The following is a 19,683-nucleotide window of genomic DNA, read 5'->3' as shown; positions in this document are numbered from 1 at the left end:
TGATGGGAGATGGTGGTGAGGCTGAGGCTAGACTCCAGCTTAGTCCCCGTCCTTGCTCAGTTCCTCCCCCCACCTCATCCCGCCTTCCTCACTCACTGTGGAGGGAAGGCATGCCCCTCAATCAATCCCTTGCATGAGAATCCCCATCTCAAGCTCTGCATCTAGGTTTATAGATGGTAACAACCACTACTTACTAGTATTTGTGTACTAGCATGTGAAAATGAACTCTGTCTTGGTTTCAGCCAAGGCCTCAAAGTTAGGAACAGCAGAGCGGTTGTTGAACTACCTACTGCTGCTTGGTAATAGACTGTGACCTTGAGCTCATCATCTATCTTTAGGGTGAAAAACAGGAACTGTATGGGAGGGAGCTCTCAGGATGCTGTAGCTCCCCCTGTCTCAATGGGGGAGGATTTGGGGTACTTTTGGCTCACTTCAGGCTAGTGGGGAATCTTTATAAGAATTGCTTGGAGATGTTAACAGGTGTCCTCTAGAATGTGAAGAGCAGAGAAACTCATATGTGTGAAGTTTAAGAGTAAGAGGGTGGGAAAGGTGAGCTCATCTGGAGCAGCTAAGCATGGCCAGTGTCCGTAGCATGGCTTTAGGAACCAGATGCTCTTTCAGAGCTTATTAGGGCAAGGATCTTGCCTGTTTCTCATCAGTCAGGTTTGGGCTCCTTGAGGGTAGCTAGCTGTGAACTGTCCTGAAAATACACTCGATAGAGTGGAAGAAGGCGCTAAATCAAGGGTTATTAACCTTTTTTTTTTGGTGCCATGGACCCCACTGGACCCATTCTTACATAATGTTTCCATATATACACAATAAAATATAAAGGATTGTAAAGGAAACCAATTATATTGAATTACAGTTATAAAATTTTTAAAAATTATGAGATAATTATATATACACACTATTAATTTGTTAGGTAACAAGATCTAGTAGCAGTTTTTAACAACTACAGTAATTTTGAAGTCGCAGTGAGTATAGTGATAACTCAGTATCTCTGCAACAGCTCACTATGACATGAAAATTAATTATTTTGGTGACAAAATTATATATAGTGCTAATATTATTGTGATCTGTTGCCCATTCTCACGACTGAAGGAAATGCTGAAGACTAGCTAAAGCCTTCCTGAACTGGAAGTTCGCCCAGGCTGGAGTGCAGTGGCATGCTTATGGCCACAGCAGCCTTGGCCTGCTGGGCTCAGGTGATCCTTTCATCTCAGCCTTCTAAGTAACTGGAACTACAGCCACATGCCATCATGCCCAGTTTTTGTTTTTGTTTTTTTAATTCTAGAGTCAAGGTCTCACCAAGTTGCCCAGGCTGGTCTCAAACCCCTGGACTCAGGCAATCCTCTCACCTCCGCCTCCCAAATTGTTAGGATTACAGGCATGAGCTGCCGCACCCGGCCTGAACTGAAAGTTGTATAAAATAAAGATGGACTTTCCTCATCCAAGTTTACAGACCCCAAAATTCTAGCTATGGACCCCCAGACATTCTTGTAGACCTCAGGTTAGGAATTCCTTCTGTGGATAAAGAATTTGGTATAGAAGCTGAAGGGATCATAAGAGGTCATGAGAGGGGTCCCCAGCGAGAGATCTAAGAGATCTATAAAAACTGTGCCACCTAGGGACACCCTGTCTGTCCAGAACCTTTTCTCCCTTCCAACCACTTCAACCACGGAGGTAACTCTAGACTACAGATAATAAGTAGGGGTAAAGGTGAGTCGAGAAAGGGAGAAAGTCCTTCTCCCAACTATTTCCATCATCAAATCCAAAGCAGAACTAAGCCAGGAAGGGGAAATGCTTTAGAATTAGACCAACTCTGGAGTTCCTTGTTATACACCTCTGAATATCTTATCAACTGAAAATGACCTGAGCATTTTTATTTCATGAGAGTGATGGGGGAAAAGCTGAGGGAACAGTCCATGATTTCATTCAGAAATAGGGAGAAATAATCCAGATGAGCAAGTATACAGGGGAGTTGTTAGTAAAGCTAGGCTAGGTGCGGTGGCTCAAGCCTGTAATCCCAGCACTTTGGGAGGCCGAGGTGAGAAGATTGCCTGAGCCCAACGTTTTGAGACCAGGCTGGTGAGACCTTGTCTCTACAAAAAATCAAAAAAAATAGCCAGATGTGGTGGCACATGCCTGTAACTCCAGCTACTTGGAAGGCTGAGGCAGAAGGATGGCCTGAGTCCAGCAGGTCGAGGCTGCAGTGGCCATGAGCGTACCATTGCACTCCAGCCTGGGCGGCAGAGTGAGATTCCAACTCAAAAACATAAAATAAAATAAAAAATAAAAGCCGGGCTCGGTGGCTCAGCCTGTAATCCCACGCCTTTGGGAGGCTGAGGTAAGTGGATTGCCTGAGCCCGTGGGTTCGAGACCCGCCTGGGCAGCGAGACCTCATCTCTACAATAAATCAAAAAATCAGCCGGGTGTGGTAGCGTGCGCCTGTAATTCCGGCTACTTGGAAGGCAGAGGCGGAAGGATCGCTGGAGGCGAGTAGGTCGAGGCTGCGGTGGCCGGGAGCGGCCACTGCACTCCAGTCTGGGCGACTGAGTGAGACTCCAACTCAAAAAAAAAAAAAAAAAAAAAAAAAAAAATGAGCAAAAGACCTCAATGAACACTTCTCCAAAGATGATGTACAAATAGCCAAGAAGCAAATACAGAGATGAGAAATGCATTAGAGAAATGCAAATCAAAACTATAATCAGCTATCACCTCACAACATCAGGATGACTACTATTAAAAAAAGATTATAACAATTGTTGGTGAGAACGTGGAGAAATCAGAAACTTATTCATTGTTGGTGGGATTGCAAAATTGTAAAATGGTGCAATCTTTTGGAAAACAGTATAGAGCTTCCTCAAAAAATTAAAAATAGAACTACTGTATGATTCAGCAATCCCACTTCTAGGTATATAGTAGACCCTTGAACAACATGGGTTTGAACTGCATGGGTCCACTTACATATGCATTTTTTTCAACCAAATGCAGATTAAAAATACAGTATTTATAGGACATGAAACTCACTTATATGGAAGGTCAACTTCTTATTATGCAGTTCTCCAGGGCCAACTTTAGGAACGTGAGATGTGTGGATTTCGGTACTATGTATTTAGAGAGACAACCATATATCCAAAATAACTGAAAGAACCAAGGTCTCGAAGAGATATTTGCACACCCATGTTCCTAGCAGCATTACTCAAAATAGCCAAGAGATAGAAATGACTCATGTTCAGTAACAGATAAATGTGATATAGACATACAATGGAATGTTTTATATGACAAGACATGTAACATATATATGTTATAAACATATATAATAAAATGTGATATATATATGTACAATTATATATTATTTGGACTTAGAAAGGAAATCCTTTCACATGCTATATTATATATGAGACTTCAGGACATTATGCTAAGTAAAATATGCCAGTTACCAAAAGTCATATGCTATATGATTCTACAATATGAGGTATGTACAGTAGTCAGATTCATAGAGACACAAAGTAGGATGGTGGATACCAGGGCCTGGGGGCGTCAGGAAATGGGAAGCTGTTTAATGAATACAGAATTTCAGTTTTGCAAGACGAAAAAGTTCTGGAGATCTGTTGCACAACAGATGAGTACACCTAGTAATACTGAGTCACTCTCTTAAAAATGTAAAAATGCTAAGTTTTATGTTATATGTTTTTCACCACAACTTAAAAAAAATACCATCAGGAAGTTACGTTCTGGTGATCTAGTTAATCTCACTTAAAGTTTATATAAAAATAATCAAGAATAGTTGAGGGAATTCTAAAATATAAGAGTAACAGAAAGAGGAAACTAGAAATACCAGTTATCAAAACATGTTTGAAACCTTCAAAAATAAAACAGCATTATATTTCATATGAATAAACAGATGGAATAATAAAACTGAATGAAAAGTTCAGAAATACAATTACATTTAGGAATTCAGAATATGGCTTGAATGATATTTCCAATTGGTGGAATAAAGATGAATTATTCAATAAATGTTGTTGGAACAATTATCAGCTATAAAAAAATATAGTTGGGTCCATATTATCTACCTTTCACTGGGTTAAATTTTGAATGGATGATTTCCTCTTCCAAGATTATGGCAGATTACATATCCTAAGGTGTGCTCCCAATACAACTAGATACCAAACTTTTATCAAAAAGGTAAGTGAACTCTCCACAGATATTAAAAAACAATAAGTGAATTGAAATCTGATTGGGAGTCATGACCTATGAGCTAACACAACTATCAAGATTGTACTTGTGGCAATATCAGAGCAGGGCCCTGGGTCCTCTGAGAAACCTAAAAAGGCAGCTGGGCTTGGTGGCTCAGCCTGTAATCCTGTGCTTTGGGAGGCTGGGGTGAGTGGATTGCCTGAGCCCGTGGGTTTGAGACCCGCCCAGGCAACTTGGCGAGACTTCATCTCTACAATAACTCAAAAAATTAGCCGGGCGTGGTAGTGCGTGCCTGTAGTTCCAGCTACTTGGAAGGCTGAGGCGGAAGGATCGCCAGAGCCCGGCAGGTCGAGGCTGCGGTGGCCGAGAGTGGCCACTGCACTCCAGTCTGGGCAACAGAGTGAGACTCCAACTCAAAAAAAAAAAGAGCAAGCAAGCCCAGGACAAGGTGAGAGGATTGCTTGAGCCCAGGAGTTTGAGACCAGCCGGGGCAACATAGCAAAACCTTGCCTCTACAAAAAAATTAAAAAATTAGCCAGGCATGGTGGTATGTGCCTGTAGTCCCAACTAATTGGAATACTGAGACAAAAGGATCAACTGAACTCAGGAGGTTGAGGCTGCTGTGAGCCACGATCAATATGATTGTACTGCTGCACTCCAGTCTGGGTGACAGAGTGAGACCCCTACTCAAAAAAAAAAGTGCAAGCAAGAAAAGACCACCCAAAATAACTAGGCATATTTGAAGGTATTTAAATAAAATCTTCAAAAATAAAAGCATTGAAATAAAAAGCTCATTGGATGAATTAATAATAGATGAGATATAGCTAAAGAGAGAATTAATGAGCTGAAAGATGAATAAAAAGCAATTATTCAGAATGCAGTACACCGAGAAAAGTAGGTGGAAAATAAAAAATTGCTTAGGATTCATGGATGATAGAATAAAAGGTTCTAAATTGGGGTGTTTTTTGAAATGCCAGAGAAGAAAAGAGATAAAATGAATGAGATGTAATATTAGGAGAGAGAAAGCCTAAGAAATTTCCAGAAGTGCTGAAAGATATATATCCATAGATAAAAATAAGCCAACAAATTCCAAGTTGGATTTAAAAATCCACACTTAGAGACAACAGAGTGAAACTGAAGAACTTTAAAGACAAAGAGAAGCCTTTATATACCATCAGAGTAAAAAGTGAGTTTACCTACAAAAGAATGACAATTATGCTGGACTATTCAACAACAAAAGTAGAAATATTTTCAAAGTGCATAAGTAAAAGATAACTGGCAACTTAGATCTATATCCCCAGAACAGCCATCTTTCAAGAAGGAGGGTAATATAAAGAATTTATAATAAAGCAAAAATGAGAATGCTGTTTACCACCAGCAGACCTTCACTAAAGGAATTTCTAAAAAACATGTGTCAGAAAGAAAGAAAATGATCCCAAAGGAAGTTAGGAAATTCAGGAAGAAAAGGGCAAGCAAAAAATTTGGTAAATCTAAAGAAAAATTATCCACGTAGAATAAAAAGAATAACAAGAGTGTGTGGAATTAAAAACAGAGCAGGAACGATCAATGGTGTGCTGATCATTTCCAGATTTTCAGCATGAAAGGCCCTGATTTACAGTGTTGATTTTCATGGTTGTATGTTCCCACCATGGCTGATTTCAAGCTCCCGATGTGATGTCACTGAATAGGAAATCGAGAAGAAATGCTAAAAATCAGCTTTTGTGAGCAACTCCATCATATTACTGTCAAAGATTTTCATATTAGTTGGGGAAAGAATTATGACTTTCTTAAGAATATGAAGTAAATTTCAAGGATAATAACTAAAAGAATAGAAATGAAGTGAATGCACTACCAAACCAGTAAAGGGAAAAATGGAATAGAAACACACACAGAACATTAGACAAAATAATCAATTTTTTAAATTGCAAAGGAAAACAAAGAAACACAGGAACAAATAGAAAGCACAAAGTAATATGGTGGAAATAGTTTGTACATATAAAATATATGTAATTTTTATTTGTCAAAATACTTAAAGCTGGAAAAATAATGTCAACAATGTAAATGAACTAAACTCACCAGTTAAAAAATAGATTAGAAATTTTAAAATCCAGCAACATGCTGGTAAAAAAAGAAACATCTGAAACATAAGGACACATATGGTTGAAAATAAACACAAAGTCAAAGGTATCTGAGGAAAATATTACCAAAAGCAAGTTGAGAAAGTCTGTAAATAATAATAGGTAAAATAAATTTTGAAGTAAAAGTATTATTAGAAATAAAGTATCAATAAACAAGGATTAAAGGTTCAATTCAGAAGGAAGCTACAAGGTTTCATAAAATAGTCAATAATATATATGTATCACAAATTGATGAGACAACAGGGATAAGTTAATAGTTTATGTGGGAGGCCAAGGCGCAGTGGTTCATGCCTATAATCCCAGCACTTTGGAAGGCAGAGGCGAGAGGATTGCCTGAGCCCAGGGGTTTGAGACAAGCGTGGGCAACTTGGAGAGACCTCATCTCTACAATAAATAAAAAAATTAGACGGGCATAGTGGCACATGCTTGTGGTTCCTGCTACTTGGAAGGCTAAGGTGGTAGGATCATCTGAGCCCAGCAAGTCAAGGCTGCAGTGATCGTGAATGTGCCACGGTACTTCAGCCTGAGCAGCATAGTGAGGCTCTGACTAAAAAATAAACAAAAATAACAACAAAATAAAACAACTGCTACCTAGAATTCTATATCTAGCAAAAAATATTTCAAAGACAATAAAAGAAATATTAAAGGTTGCCCTTCAGCATAAGGTAATTGATATCAGATAGAAATCTTGATCAACAGAAAAAAATCTTTAAGAAGCACTGGAAATGGTAACTACATGGATAAATACATAAGATAGTTTTCATATTACTTAAATCTTTTTAAAAGTCATTGACTATTTAAATGAAATCATAACAATGTATTGTGGATTTTATAACACATGTAAAAATAAAATTCATAACAGCAGCAGACTATACAAGAAGTGGTATAAGATTACAATAAGTTAAAAATGTATACTAATACACTTTACATAAACATCCGAAATAACAAAATATAGAGTTTTTCTAATAGCCAACATAGGGTACAAAATGAAATAATAAAAAACTCCTGGAAAACCTAAAAGAAGACAAAAAAAAGATGACTTCATGGTGAATTTTACCAACACTTAAGGAAGATGTAACATCAATTCCACACAAACTTTTTTTAAAAACTGAAGAGGAGGAAATACATTCCAACAAACTCAAATGAGGCTAGCATTACCGTGATCCCAAACTACACAAATGCTAAGAAAACAAAACTACAGACAAATATCCATCATGAACAAAATTGTATTAAATAGAATACAACAGTATATTTTAAAAGATAATATATCATTACCAACTGGGTTTATCCGGGAAATGTTGAATTGGTTTAACATTAAAAAACCAATCCATGTAATTCACCATATTAAATTTTTAAAAGAAAAAATTTAATTATCTCAACAGATGCAGAAAAAGCATTTAACAAAATACTAACATCCACCCCTGATAAAAACTCTCAATAACTATAAATAGTAGGGGACTTCTTCAACCTGATAAAAGGCATCTGTTAAAAACCTATAGCTGACATCATACATAATGGTAAAAGACTGAATGCTTTCCACCCAAGATCAGGAACAAGACAAATGTCCATTCTCACATCATTATACTGGAAGGTCTAGCAGGACAATCAGTCTAAATAAATAAATAAAGTCATCTAGATTGGAAAAGAATAAATAAAAGTGTCTCTATTTGTGGACAACATGATTGTCTATGTAGAAAATCTGATGGAATCTTTAAAAGGTGACTGGAACTAGTAAGTGAGTTTAGCAAGGTTGCAGGCTACAAAATCAATATGTGAAAATCACTTGTGTTTAAATATACCAGAAACAAATGATTGGAAATTGAAATGTAAAATAATATGTATAATAGCAGAAATAAATCTGAACCAAAAATGTGAAAGATGTGTACACTGAAAACTAAAAAACATTGATGAGAGATTAAGGAAGATCTAAATAAAAGGAGAGACACCTTGTTCATAGGTTGAAAGACTCGATATTGTTAAGATATTAATTTTCCCAAATTGATCTAAAGATTCAATGTAATTCTAATAAAAATCCCAGTGAGCTTTTTTGAGTAGAAACTGACAAGCCGATTCCCAAATTCATAGAAAAATTCTTAGAATAGCCAAACAATTCTGAAAATGAAGAAAAAAATTTGAAGACTTACATTACCTGATCTCAAGAATTGGTATAAAGCAACAGTAATCAAAACAGAGTGACATTAGCATAAAAACCAAGCTAATGGATCAATGTAACAGAATAAAGAGTGCAGAAATAAACCCACACATAAACAAACAACTGATTTTTGACCAAGGAGCAAAGGCTATGTAATGGAGAAAGGATAGCTTTTCAAAGAAATGGTGCTGGAACAATTGAATATCTATTGCAAACAAAAAGAAGAAGAAAAAGAAAACAAACCAATCAACAAAAGCCACCTTGATACACGGGATCCCACTGAAACCACCAAGATGCAATAAAAAATTTTACTGGGGGGAAAAACCCACCTTGAATCCATACCTCTACTCATTTACAAAAATTAACTTTAAATGGATCATAGACCTAAATGTAAAAACTTAAAACTACAAAGCTTTTGGACAAAATGGGGATATTTCCATGACCTTGAGTTAGAAAAAGATTTTTAAACTATGACACCAAAAATACAATTCACAAAAGAAAAAATTTACAAACTGGACTTTATCCAAAATATTTTTTAAGTGCTCTTCAAAAAACGTTAAGAGAATGAAGAGACAAGCCACTGACTGGGAGAAACTTTTTGCAGAGCATATGATCTGATAAAGAACTTTAATCCATAATACATAAAGAATTCCCACAACTCAACAATAGGGAAAAAAACTCCAATTTTAAAAAGGGGTGGTGTACATCGTACATTGTATCTGAGTTTTCAAATTTGTTCCCATAAGGTTGTTCCTAATACTCTCTTATAGTTTTATCTTTGCTGTATCTTTAGCTGTGAACCTTTTCTATTTCTGATTTTTGTTGTTGTTGTTTGTTTGTTTGTTTTGAGTTGGAAGCTCACTCTGTTGTCCAGGCTGGAGTGCAGTGGTACGCTCACGGCTACCACAGCCTCGACCTGTTGGACTCTGGTGATCCTCCCGCCTTAGCCCTCCAAGTAGCTTGAACTACTGGTGTGTGCCACCACACCCAACTCATTTTTTGATCCATTGTAGAGATGAGGTCTAGTCGTGTTGCTCATCCTGGTCTCGAACCCCTGGGCTCAGGCAATTCTCCCGCCTCTGCCTTCCAAAGTGCTGGGATTACAGGAGTGAGCCACCGTGCCTGGCCTGTTCCTGATATTGTTTGTATTATATCTTTGTTCTTAATAAGTTTTGCCAGCAATTTGTCATTTCTGTTTTGTTTTGTTTTTTGAGTTGGAGTCTCACTCTGTCGCCCAGACTGGAGTGCAGTGACACATTCATGGCCACCCAAGCATTGATCTGCTGGGCTCTGGCAATCCTTCCACCTCAACCTTCCAAGTAGCCAGAATTACAGGTGTGCACTAACATGCCCGGCTAATTTTTTATTTATTGTAGAGACGAGGTCTCGCCAGATTGCCTGGGCTGTTCTCAAACCCGTGGGCTCAGGCAATCCACTAGCTTTAGCCTCCCAAAGTGCTGGGATTACAGGTGTAAGCCACCAAGTCTGGCCCAAAGGGGTTATACTGTTTTACATTCCTACCAGCAGCATATGAGTAGTTCCTCTATATTCTCATCAACACTTAGAATGGTCTCTTTTTCATTTTAGCCATTCTAGTAGGTATGTAGCGATAGCTCATTGTGCTTTTAATTTGTACATCCCTGATCTAACATCCATCCCTGATAAAAACTCTCAGTAACTATAAATAGCAGGGGACTTCCTCAACCTGATAAAAGGCATCTGTTAAAAACCTGTTAAACATCTTTGATGTTTAACAAATGATGTTAACATCTTTTCATGTGCTTATTTGCCAACCATACATTTTCTTTGGTGAAGCATCTGTTCAAATCTTCTACCACTATCAGTGCACACCACCACGCCTAGCTAGTTTTTTTGATTTATTGTAGAGTCGAGGTCTCACCAAGTTACCCAGGCTGGTCTCAAACCCTGGGCTCGGGCAATCCTCTCACCTCAGTCTCCCAAAGTGTTGGGATTACAGGTGTGAGCCACCATGCCCAGCTATGTTTCTTAGTGGTGAAACATAGGAAGCATTTTCTTTAAAATCAAGAGCAAAACAATAATGACCATTACCACTGCTTATACTCAAGACTGTACTTGAGCCAGTGCAATAAAGCAAGACAAAAATAAAATATGTGAGGATCGGACAGAAAAACAAGTCATTATTTGCATAAGACAGCTGTCTTCATAAAAAGTCAAAACAAAGCAAATCTAAAGACAAAGATCACATGGAAAAATCAATTGCATGTCTCTATACCATCAACAAAGAGTTAGAAAGCATAACAAAAGATACCATTTAAATAGCAACAAGCTATAAATGATACCAAGAAATAAGCTACCCATACATCTGAGTGGCTCATTCCTTCATTTCCTCAGTTTTTCCTCAAACTCTACCTTCTCAGTTTGGCTTAGCTTGACCCCTCCCCCCATTTAAAATGCACCTCCCTCCCTGTCCTAAGTAGTTTCATTTTTCTCTATTTTTTATTTATTACCTTCAAATAGACTTATTATTTATTGCCTATCTCCTCTATGTCTTCTCTCCATGAAGACAGATATTTTTGTCTGCTTTGTTTACTCTTGTGTTCCTAAAACTTAGTGCCTGGTCCATAGTGGATGCTCAATAAATATTTACTGAATAAACAAATAAGTGAAAATAATAAGTGTATGTGACCCTTGTTGAAAAAAATATGAAACTTTGTGGAAAGAAGATCTACGTAAATAGAGAGAAAAACAATATTCATGGATCAAAACACTCAGTAGCATGAAGATGTAAATTATTCTTCTAATTGACCTATAAGTTCATTGTAATATTACTCAAAACCATAACAGGGGAGTGTAGGGTGGGGGAGGGGTGTTGATGTAGAAATTTAAAAGTGAATTCTAAAATTTATATGGAAACACAAAAGACCAAAATATCCAATATTCTCCCAAAGACTGTTCAGGGGAGGTGAGAGACTTTTTACCTATGTTGATATTATAAAGATATAATGTTGAAACAATGTGATGATTACACAGGGATTCCTGAATAGATCAAATGAATAAAATAGAGAGTCTAGAAACAGACTCACAAATAGAAAAAAAAAACTTGATTTAGGATACAGCTGGTACTACAACTCCGTAGGAAAGGATGAGCTTCTTAATAAATGATATTTGGATAATTAGTAATTCATAATTTAAAAATAATTACATTGATTTCTTACTCACACCAAGCCCCCAAATTAGTTCCACATGGATGGCAAACAAATGTGAAAAGAGAACTAAGAAAGCTTTGGAAGAAAATACAGAAGACTATCTTCATGATCTCAGCAGAGAGAAAGATTTCTTAAATAAAGCACAGAGAGCCGGGCTCGGTGGCTTAGCCTGTAATCCCGCGCCTTTGGGAGGCTGAGGTGAGTGGATTGCCTGAACCTGCGGGTTCGAGACCCGCCTGGGCAGCGAGACCTCATCTCTACAATAAGTCAAAAAATCAGCCGGGCGTGGTAGTGCATGCCTGTAATTCCGGCTACTTGGAAGGCTGAGGCGGAAGGATCACCAGAGCCCAGCGGGTCGAGGCTGCGGTGGCCAGGAGCGGCCACTGCACTCCAGTCTGGGAGACAGAGTGAGACTCCAACTCAAAAAAATAAAAAAATTTAAAAAAATAAAGCACAGAGTAGGCTGGGTGCAGTGGCTCATGCTTGTAAACCCAGTACTTTAGGGGGCCAAGGCAGGAGGACTACTTGAGTCCAGGAGTTTGAGACCAGCCTGGGCAACATAGTGAGACCTTGTCTCTAAAAAATAAAAAATAAAGCTAGCTGGGTGTGGTGGTGTGCATGTGTAATCCCAGCTACTTGGAAGGCTGAGGCAGAAGGATAGCCGGAGCCCAAGAGGTCAAGGTTGCGGTGAGCTGTGATTGTGCTACTACACTCCAACCTGGTTGACCTCAACTCAAAACAAACAAAAAACCAAAAACACACAGAGTAAAAATTATGAGGAAAATATTGATACATTCAACTACAATAAGACATGTGCAATTCAATACTCTAAGAAAGGATCAGTATCTGGGATCTATAAAGAATCACTGAAATCAATATTTTAAAAATCCAAACAATTCAAAAAGAGAAACTCAAAAGACTTCAGCATACACCAAACAGAAGTAATGCAAATACCAATACACAAATAAGACGATGTTCAACTACTTCATCTGTCATCAGTAAATGCATATCAAGGTCACCACAAAATTCCCTGTACACCCACTAAACTGGCTGACAATAAGAGGTTTGGCATTATTTTTTATTTTTATTTTTTTTTTGAGTTGGAGTCTCACTCTGTTGCCCAGACTGGAGTGCAGTGGCCGCTCCCGGCCACCGCAGCCTCGACCTGCTGGGCTCTGGCAATCTTTCCGCCTCAGCCTTCCAAGTAGCTGGAACTATAGGCACGCGCTACGAAGCCTGGCTAATTTTTTGATTTATAGTAGAGATGAGGTCTCGCCAAGTTGCCCAGGCGGGTCTCGAACCCGCGGGCTCAGGCAATCCACTCACCTCAGCCTCCCAAAGGCGAGGGATTACAGGTTGAGCCACCGAGCCCGGCTGAGGTTTGGCATTATTAAGTGGTGATGAAGGTATGGAGCAACAGGAACTCAACCTCGTGGGTGAAGTGGTACTCAGCACAACCACCTTGGAAAACAGTTTGACATTAATTTGTAAACTCAATCATGTGCATAACCCATAACCTGGAAATTGCAGTCCTATGTATACCCTAAACAAACTCTTTTGCCTATTCAAATTAGAAGACACAAAGAAGAATGTTCATAGCAGCTTTGCTTATAATAGCAAAAATTAAATACAACAATCTACAGTTAATACAACAAGATAGATAAATCTTAGAAATGCAATGCTGAGTTTAAAAAGAGTGTTGCAGATGATTGCTAAAACAAGTTAAACACAAGCACAACTAAACCACATATTGCTTAGGATTAGACACTATAATACATTTTTTTTTAAAGCTAGGTCATGATAAACACAAAACTCAGTTTGCCTGTAGGAGAGGGGTACACAATGGTATGAGACTAGGGGGAACCGGTTTAAATGACATTTTTAATGTTATAATTTTAAGACTGTTGGGGTTCACAGATCCATTGATCATTTTGCTTCATAATTTCTTTTTTTTGTAATAGTTTCTTTTTGTGCATATTATACAAGGTGGGATAACTTTTTTCCCAAATGAATCAAATATTTAAATGTAAACACTGAAGCCACTGAAATACTAAAAGAAATCGCAGTATAAATTTTAAAAAATAGTCTTGGAGTGATAAAGACCTTTCTAAGTATAACAAAAAATCCAAAGTAAAAAAAGATCGAGGGATTGAGCAAATTGTACCATATGCAAAGTTAAAAGACAATAACCAACTTGAAAAAACATGTGCAACTCATGACAAGACCAGAGTGAGTTTCCTTAATACATACTTTTACAAATCAGTAGGAAAAGTCAACCCTTTATAGAAAAATAAGCACAGGACATGAACAGATAGTTCACAGAAAAGGCAACACAAATAGCCTTTAAACTCATGAGAGTGTGTTCAGCCTCACTCAGAGTAAGAGAATTGAAATTCACAGCGATACCACTGCTATACTATTGAGAAAGAGGGAATGATGGGAATCACTGCTTATTGCAGTCATCTGGCAACCCCAGAATGATTTACCTTCACTCTTTGAAGTTTAAACTCCTGGGTCATTATATACACTCTTGAACACTTGGTCCTGTCATAATCCTTGGCGATTTCAACATCAATATAGACAGATGATCCTTCCAATTCACTGTCCTCTCCATTCCTTGATTGCCTTTTCTCCAAGGACCTTGACTCCACCTTGATGGCCACACATTACCAATGCAACCCCCAATAAACCCACTCCCCATCCACTTACTAATTTCCAGCTCAACCCCCAACTGGTACCTCAACTCCAACAATCTTTGCCCCATCAGAACCTGTGTTCATTCAGTCATATTCCTCTCCTTTTCCAGCTTTAATCCCTTGTTCCATCTTTTGTAAATACCCCCTTGCATATACTTTTCATTCCCTTACCCTCTCATGTTTTGTTGTACTCAACTGGCAAACCCCTAACTCTGGTTTTATGCAACCACTCAGCTGTTCTGCACCTGCACCTGTGAAGCTCAACATGGCTGGAGAAAGTTCTCACTAAACTTATGACAATAAATCTCAGGTGGAATCACAGTATTCTCCTGGTCCATTCACTCTCCTAGACACCTATGCCATGTCCTCTAGCGTCTCGCTCTCTGTCTCATCCTCAACTGTTGATGTTGCTTCCTAGTTCATTGAGAAAACAGAGCCATCCGAAGAGAACATTGACAAGCTTCCACTAGGATAGACCCATTTACCCACTTCAGCATCCATGTTCTCTGTTTTCCCTGCTTTTCCATGGATGAACTGTCTATAACCCCAGCTAAAATCAGTTCCTCTACCTGTGCATTAGGTCTCATTCCCTTTGTTAATGAAAGGATATTGCTTCAGCAATTTTCTCTTCTCTTTCTTGAAGCCTCATTTTCCTCTTCCCTACTGGATTATGTTTCTCATCAGTGCATGAACAAACGATATATATATTTTTGGCCTTACTTTGTGCGCCAGCCACCATCTCATTTCTTTGCCCCCTTTAGAGTAAAATTCAAGAGTTCCTCTACTCATTGTCTCCAATCTCTCTTGTCCCATTCTCTCTTAGGTGCAATTCTATCGGGCTTCGGCCCTTTTGCTCCGCTGAAATGGCACCTGTGAAGGTCACCGATGTTTTCCACGTTGCTAAACCTAATGGTCAGTTCTTAGTCTTTTTATCATACTCATGAGCAGCATTTGGTACAGATGCCTCCTTCTTGGGACATCTTCTTATCTAGGCTCCAAAACACGACATTCCCCCGATTTCCCTCTTCTCGGGCTGACTTCTCATTTTCCTCTGCTGGCTCCACATCTCCATGACCTAAACACTGGCCTCATCATTCTCAATCCTCCCACCCCCAACACACACACACAATGGCTTCCATGTCATTCACAGTAAAAGCCAAACACTGGACATCCCAGGATTCAGTTCTTAGACCTCTTCTGTTTTCTATCAACACTCATTCCTCAAGGATTTCATTCATTCAAATTTACATTTGCAGCCTGAACCTTCTCTTTAGACCCATACTCATATTTTCAGCTGCTTTCTCAACTCACCTGGATGTTTAGTGAGCGTCAGAAACACAACATGCCTGGACCAAACTTCCAATCTTCCTACCCCCAAGCCTGCTTTTCCCCAAATCTCCCCCTTCTCAGTAAACTTCATCCTCCTAAATTGATCAGGTCAGAAAACTTGGAAGCATCTTTGACCTCTTTCTCTCTCTCTCTCTCTCCTGTTCCATAACAAATCCTGTCAGTCCTGCCTATGAAATAAAATGCATACAGAATCCAACTACTTCTTACAACCTCCCCTATAAGCTTCCTGGTCTCAGCCTCCATCATGTCTCACCTGGGTTATTGCAATGGATTCCTAACTTATCTCCTTGCCTCCTACAGGTCATCATCAACACACAGCAGCTACACTGGTCTTGCTAAAATGTAAGCCAGCCCTTATCATTCTCAATCCCCCCACCCCCAACACATGCAATGGCTTCCATGTCATTCAGAGTAAAAGCCAAAACCCTAACACTGGCCCACAGCATGGCCTGCATTCAGCCTGAGGTCCTGCATGGTCTTGCTGTATTCCACCCCACTTACTGCTACTGACATCATCTCCTCCTACTGTTCCTCGCCTCCAACAAACTGGACTCCTTGCTGTTTCTTAAACACTGCAGGTACACTCCTGTCAAGAACATTCTTCCTTCCAACAGATACATGGCTCACTCTCTTACTTCCTTCGGGTCTTGGCTAAAATGTCATCTTTCCAGTGAGGCTTTAACACTCTTAAATGGAAAAATCCCCTCCTGCTCTTCCTTGATGGTTTTTCTTTCCTTGTAGCTGTTATCACCATCTAACATGATATACATTTTATTCATTTAGCTACTTGATGTCTATCTCCCCTTCCAGATTGTAAGCCCATGAACACATGGCTTTTTGTCTATTTTGGTCACTGCTTAATCCACAGTATATATGAGAAGAGATCTTGGCACAGATTAGATAGATGCTCAATAATTATTTATCGAACAAATAAACAAAATACTGAATTAGCCAGAGTGTAGGGGATAGGCGTTCTCAAAATTGCTGGTCTAAATGCAATTGGCATAACCTCTACAGCAGTCAAATTGGCACTAACTATCTAAATGAAAAATGCACATATCCTTTGCCCTGACAATCTTATTTCTAGTAATATCTTCCATATAAATTGACACGTGTGAAATGATACATGGACAATGCGATTCACTGCCACATTATTCATCCCTGAAAAGAATGAAAACAGTCAAAATGTCCAGCAATAGCAGACTGTTTAAATAAATTATTGTGTACCTGTATAATGAAATATTTTGCAGTAGCAAAAAAGAATAAGGAGATTTCTTGTGTCCTATACAAGCTCAATGATTTATATTTTTCAGAGAAAAAGCAAGATGCTGAAAGCTGTGCTTCATGTGTCATCATTTTTATAAAAAATAAAGGAAAAGAAAAGAACATATACCTTTATTTTCCTCTATATGCACAGTCTGTCTCAGGAAAGATACACATGAAACTGGTCATAAGGGTGGCTTATTTGGAAGGAAATGGATGAGAGGGAGGAAGAGGTGGATGACATTTCTTGAATACTCTTTTTTTAAACTTCTTAAATTTTTGCACCATGTGAATGCATTATCAATTAAAAGGAAATACAGTATGGTTTACATTCCAATATGAAACAATATCTAAAATATATTGTGACCATAAAAAGTAAGGTCCAAAGTGTGTGTGTTATACACAAGGGTGGAGGACAGACTTACTTTTATTTACTCTTTTGTACCTTTTGTTTGTTTGGGGTTTTTTTAGAGACAGGGTTTCACTGTGTTGCCCAGGCTGGAGTGCAGTGGCCATTCACAGATGTGATCATAGCTTACTATAGCCTCAAACTCCTGGACTCAATCAATCCTTTTGCCTCAGTCTCCTGAGTAGCTGGGACTACAGGCACACGCACCATCACACCTGGCTTTTTGTACCTCTGAATTTTGTACCTTATCTAGGCATTTCCTAGTCAAAATGATACAAAATAACTTTTTAAAAATTAAAAATTATGGTGGGAGAATGCATGTTTCACACACATCACCTTGACAATCCTATGACTGAAACCTGCCAACTCTTTCCCCATTTTTCCAAGGAAGGAAATGGATGATCAGAAAAGTCAAGTCAAATAGCACAGAGGTGGACCAGGGACTGGAACACAGTTTTTGTTGACATGACCACACCAGTCCCTCCATCCTGAGCAGCCCATCCCTGGATGCTGGTTCACCGCTTCCCTTTCCACCCCCAACAAGAGGTCCCCCTTCCTTTTTCCCTCCCCACTCCTTCTGTCTGGGAGTCAGGGAAAGCAGTTCCAGAAAGTTTGCCACAAGCGGCTTCACTCAGAGGGCCACGTCTTCACTCACGGCTCCCTAGTCCTTGGCAGCTTCTCTCTCAACTCAGAGCCACCAACATGTCCCTGGGGAGGAGGAGACTGTGCCTCCCCCTTTAACCCAGTGCTCTGTGGCTCATCCCAGTACCCCCTAACTCTCTCCTGGCCCTGCAGCTCCCAGGCCTCCTCCCCCAGCCTTTACCTGTCAATTATGACGGGATCTGAGGGCGTCTCATTCCGGTTGCCACAGCTCTTCCGGTCACAGCACCGGCTAAAGGAAAGATGAGGATGGAGGGAAGGAGGAAGTGGGTGAAGGAGAGAGGAGATTTTAGTGTGAGATTGTGTGTGTGGGCAGCCCCGGGGTGAGGGTACTGACATCCTCACTCCCAGGGGCCTGGGGGAGAAAGACAGCAAGGGTCCTTGAAGGGAACCTCAAGAACATAGCCCTGGGGATAAGGTTGGTCAGGAAACCCTTGTCTCAAAGACACCTCACTCCTAGAGGACCAGACCAAGCAAAGTGCAGGCTGCAGGCCACATACAGCGTCTCTCTCTATGGAAGTGCAATCTACATACGGACTAAGTTCAGATGGTAAGCATGCAGCTAACGAATTACCACAAAGTGAACCTGCTCATGTAACGAGCAACCAGGCCAAGAAATACCATGTGACCAGCACGCCAGAAGCCCCCTACTGCCCCTTTCTTATCATTCCCTCCCAAAGGTAGCCATTATCCCAACCACTGAATTTTTTTGTTGTTTGTTTTTGTTTTTGAGTTGGAGTCACACTCTGTTGCCCAGGCTGGGGTACAGTGGCATGCTCATGGCCACCCCAGCGTCAACCTGCTGGGCTCTGGCGATCTTTCCACCTCAGTCTTCCAAGTAGCTGGAACTACAGGCATGTGCTACCACGCCCGACTAGTTTTTTTATTTATTGTAGAGACGAGGTCTAGCCAAGTTGGCTGGGCTGAAGTTTTTTTTAAGACAGGGTCTTGCTAAGTTGCCCAGGCTGGACTGGAACTACTGGGGCCAAATGATCCTCCTGACTCAGCCTCCAAGTAGTTGAGATTACAGGCACCTGGCTACCAACAACAGATTTTGGAACACTATTCTCTTTTCCATGCATCAGGAACTGCCCCAGGACCCTGTATAACTGGCACTTCCTGGGGGAGGCCTTACTAGAAATGCCAAGCTCCGGGTTAATAAGGAAAAAAGAGCAAGAGATGTGTCTCGTTCACCCCACCCCCACTCTGCCACATCTATGCCCTGAGGTTCAAAGTTTCTTCAAAGATTAGCTTCTGAGCTAATCTCAGAGGCCTTCGGGTTGCCTGGCCAAGGCCCTGCTCCCACATCCCCAGTGAACCCCTCCCGGGAGCTTTATTAGTGAAGCTTCCCAGTGCGGCCAGAGGCACCTCTTACAAAAACACTTGGAAAAGCCACATAAACAAGGCCAGGCTAATGAGGCCTCAAGGACCCTCTCCCCAAGCCCGTGCTGTGCCCAGGGGCCTCCCTCCACCCTAGCCTCCCTCCACCAGGCTTCCCCAGGGAGCTGCAGCAGATGGCAGCAAGAGGCAATGGCTGAGGCAAGGGGCGGGGCCGGGGCCTGGCCAGTTGGGAATCCTTGGCAACACCTTGACAAAGGGGCTAGGTGTGAAAGAGACAGCCCATCTC

At 40.1% G+C, this 19,683-nt stretch overlaps 1 protein-coding gene across 1 annotated transcript in view; it reads right to left on the bottom strand.

Moving 5' to 3' along the window:
- Positions 1-19,683, bottom strand: part of EBF4 (early B-cell factor 4) — a gene marked incomplete at its 5' end in the record, with an annotated part of 64,757 nt that overhangs the window by 32,042 nt on the left and 13,032 nt on the right. The window contains one exon of the mRNA XM_021707649.1: positions 18,220-18,288. Within this exon, the coding sequence (XP_021563324.1) occupies positions 18,220-18,288 (69 nt within the window). The remainder of the gene's footprint in view (positions 1-18,219; positions 18,289-19,683) is intronic.

The sequence above is a fragment of the Carlito syrichta genome, unplaced genomic scaffold, assembly GCF_000164805.1.
Source record: "Carlito syrichta isolate Samal-C Ts95f unplaced genomic scaffold, Tarsius_syrichta-2.0.1 Scaffold123312, whole genome shotgun sequence".
NCBI classification, from domain to species: Eukaryota; Metazoa; Chordata; class Mammalia; order Primates; family Tarsiidae; genus Carlito; species Carlito syrichta.
The sequence above is the reverse complement of the archived record's forward strand: the minus strand, read 5'-3'. Positions and strand labels throughout refer to the sequence as shown.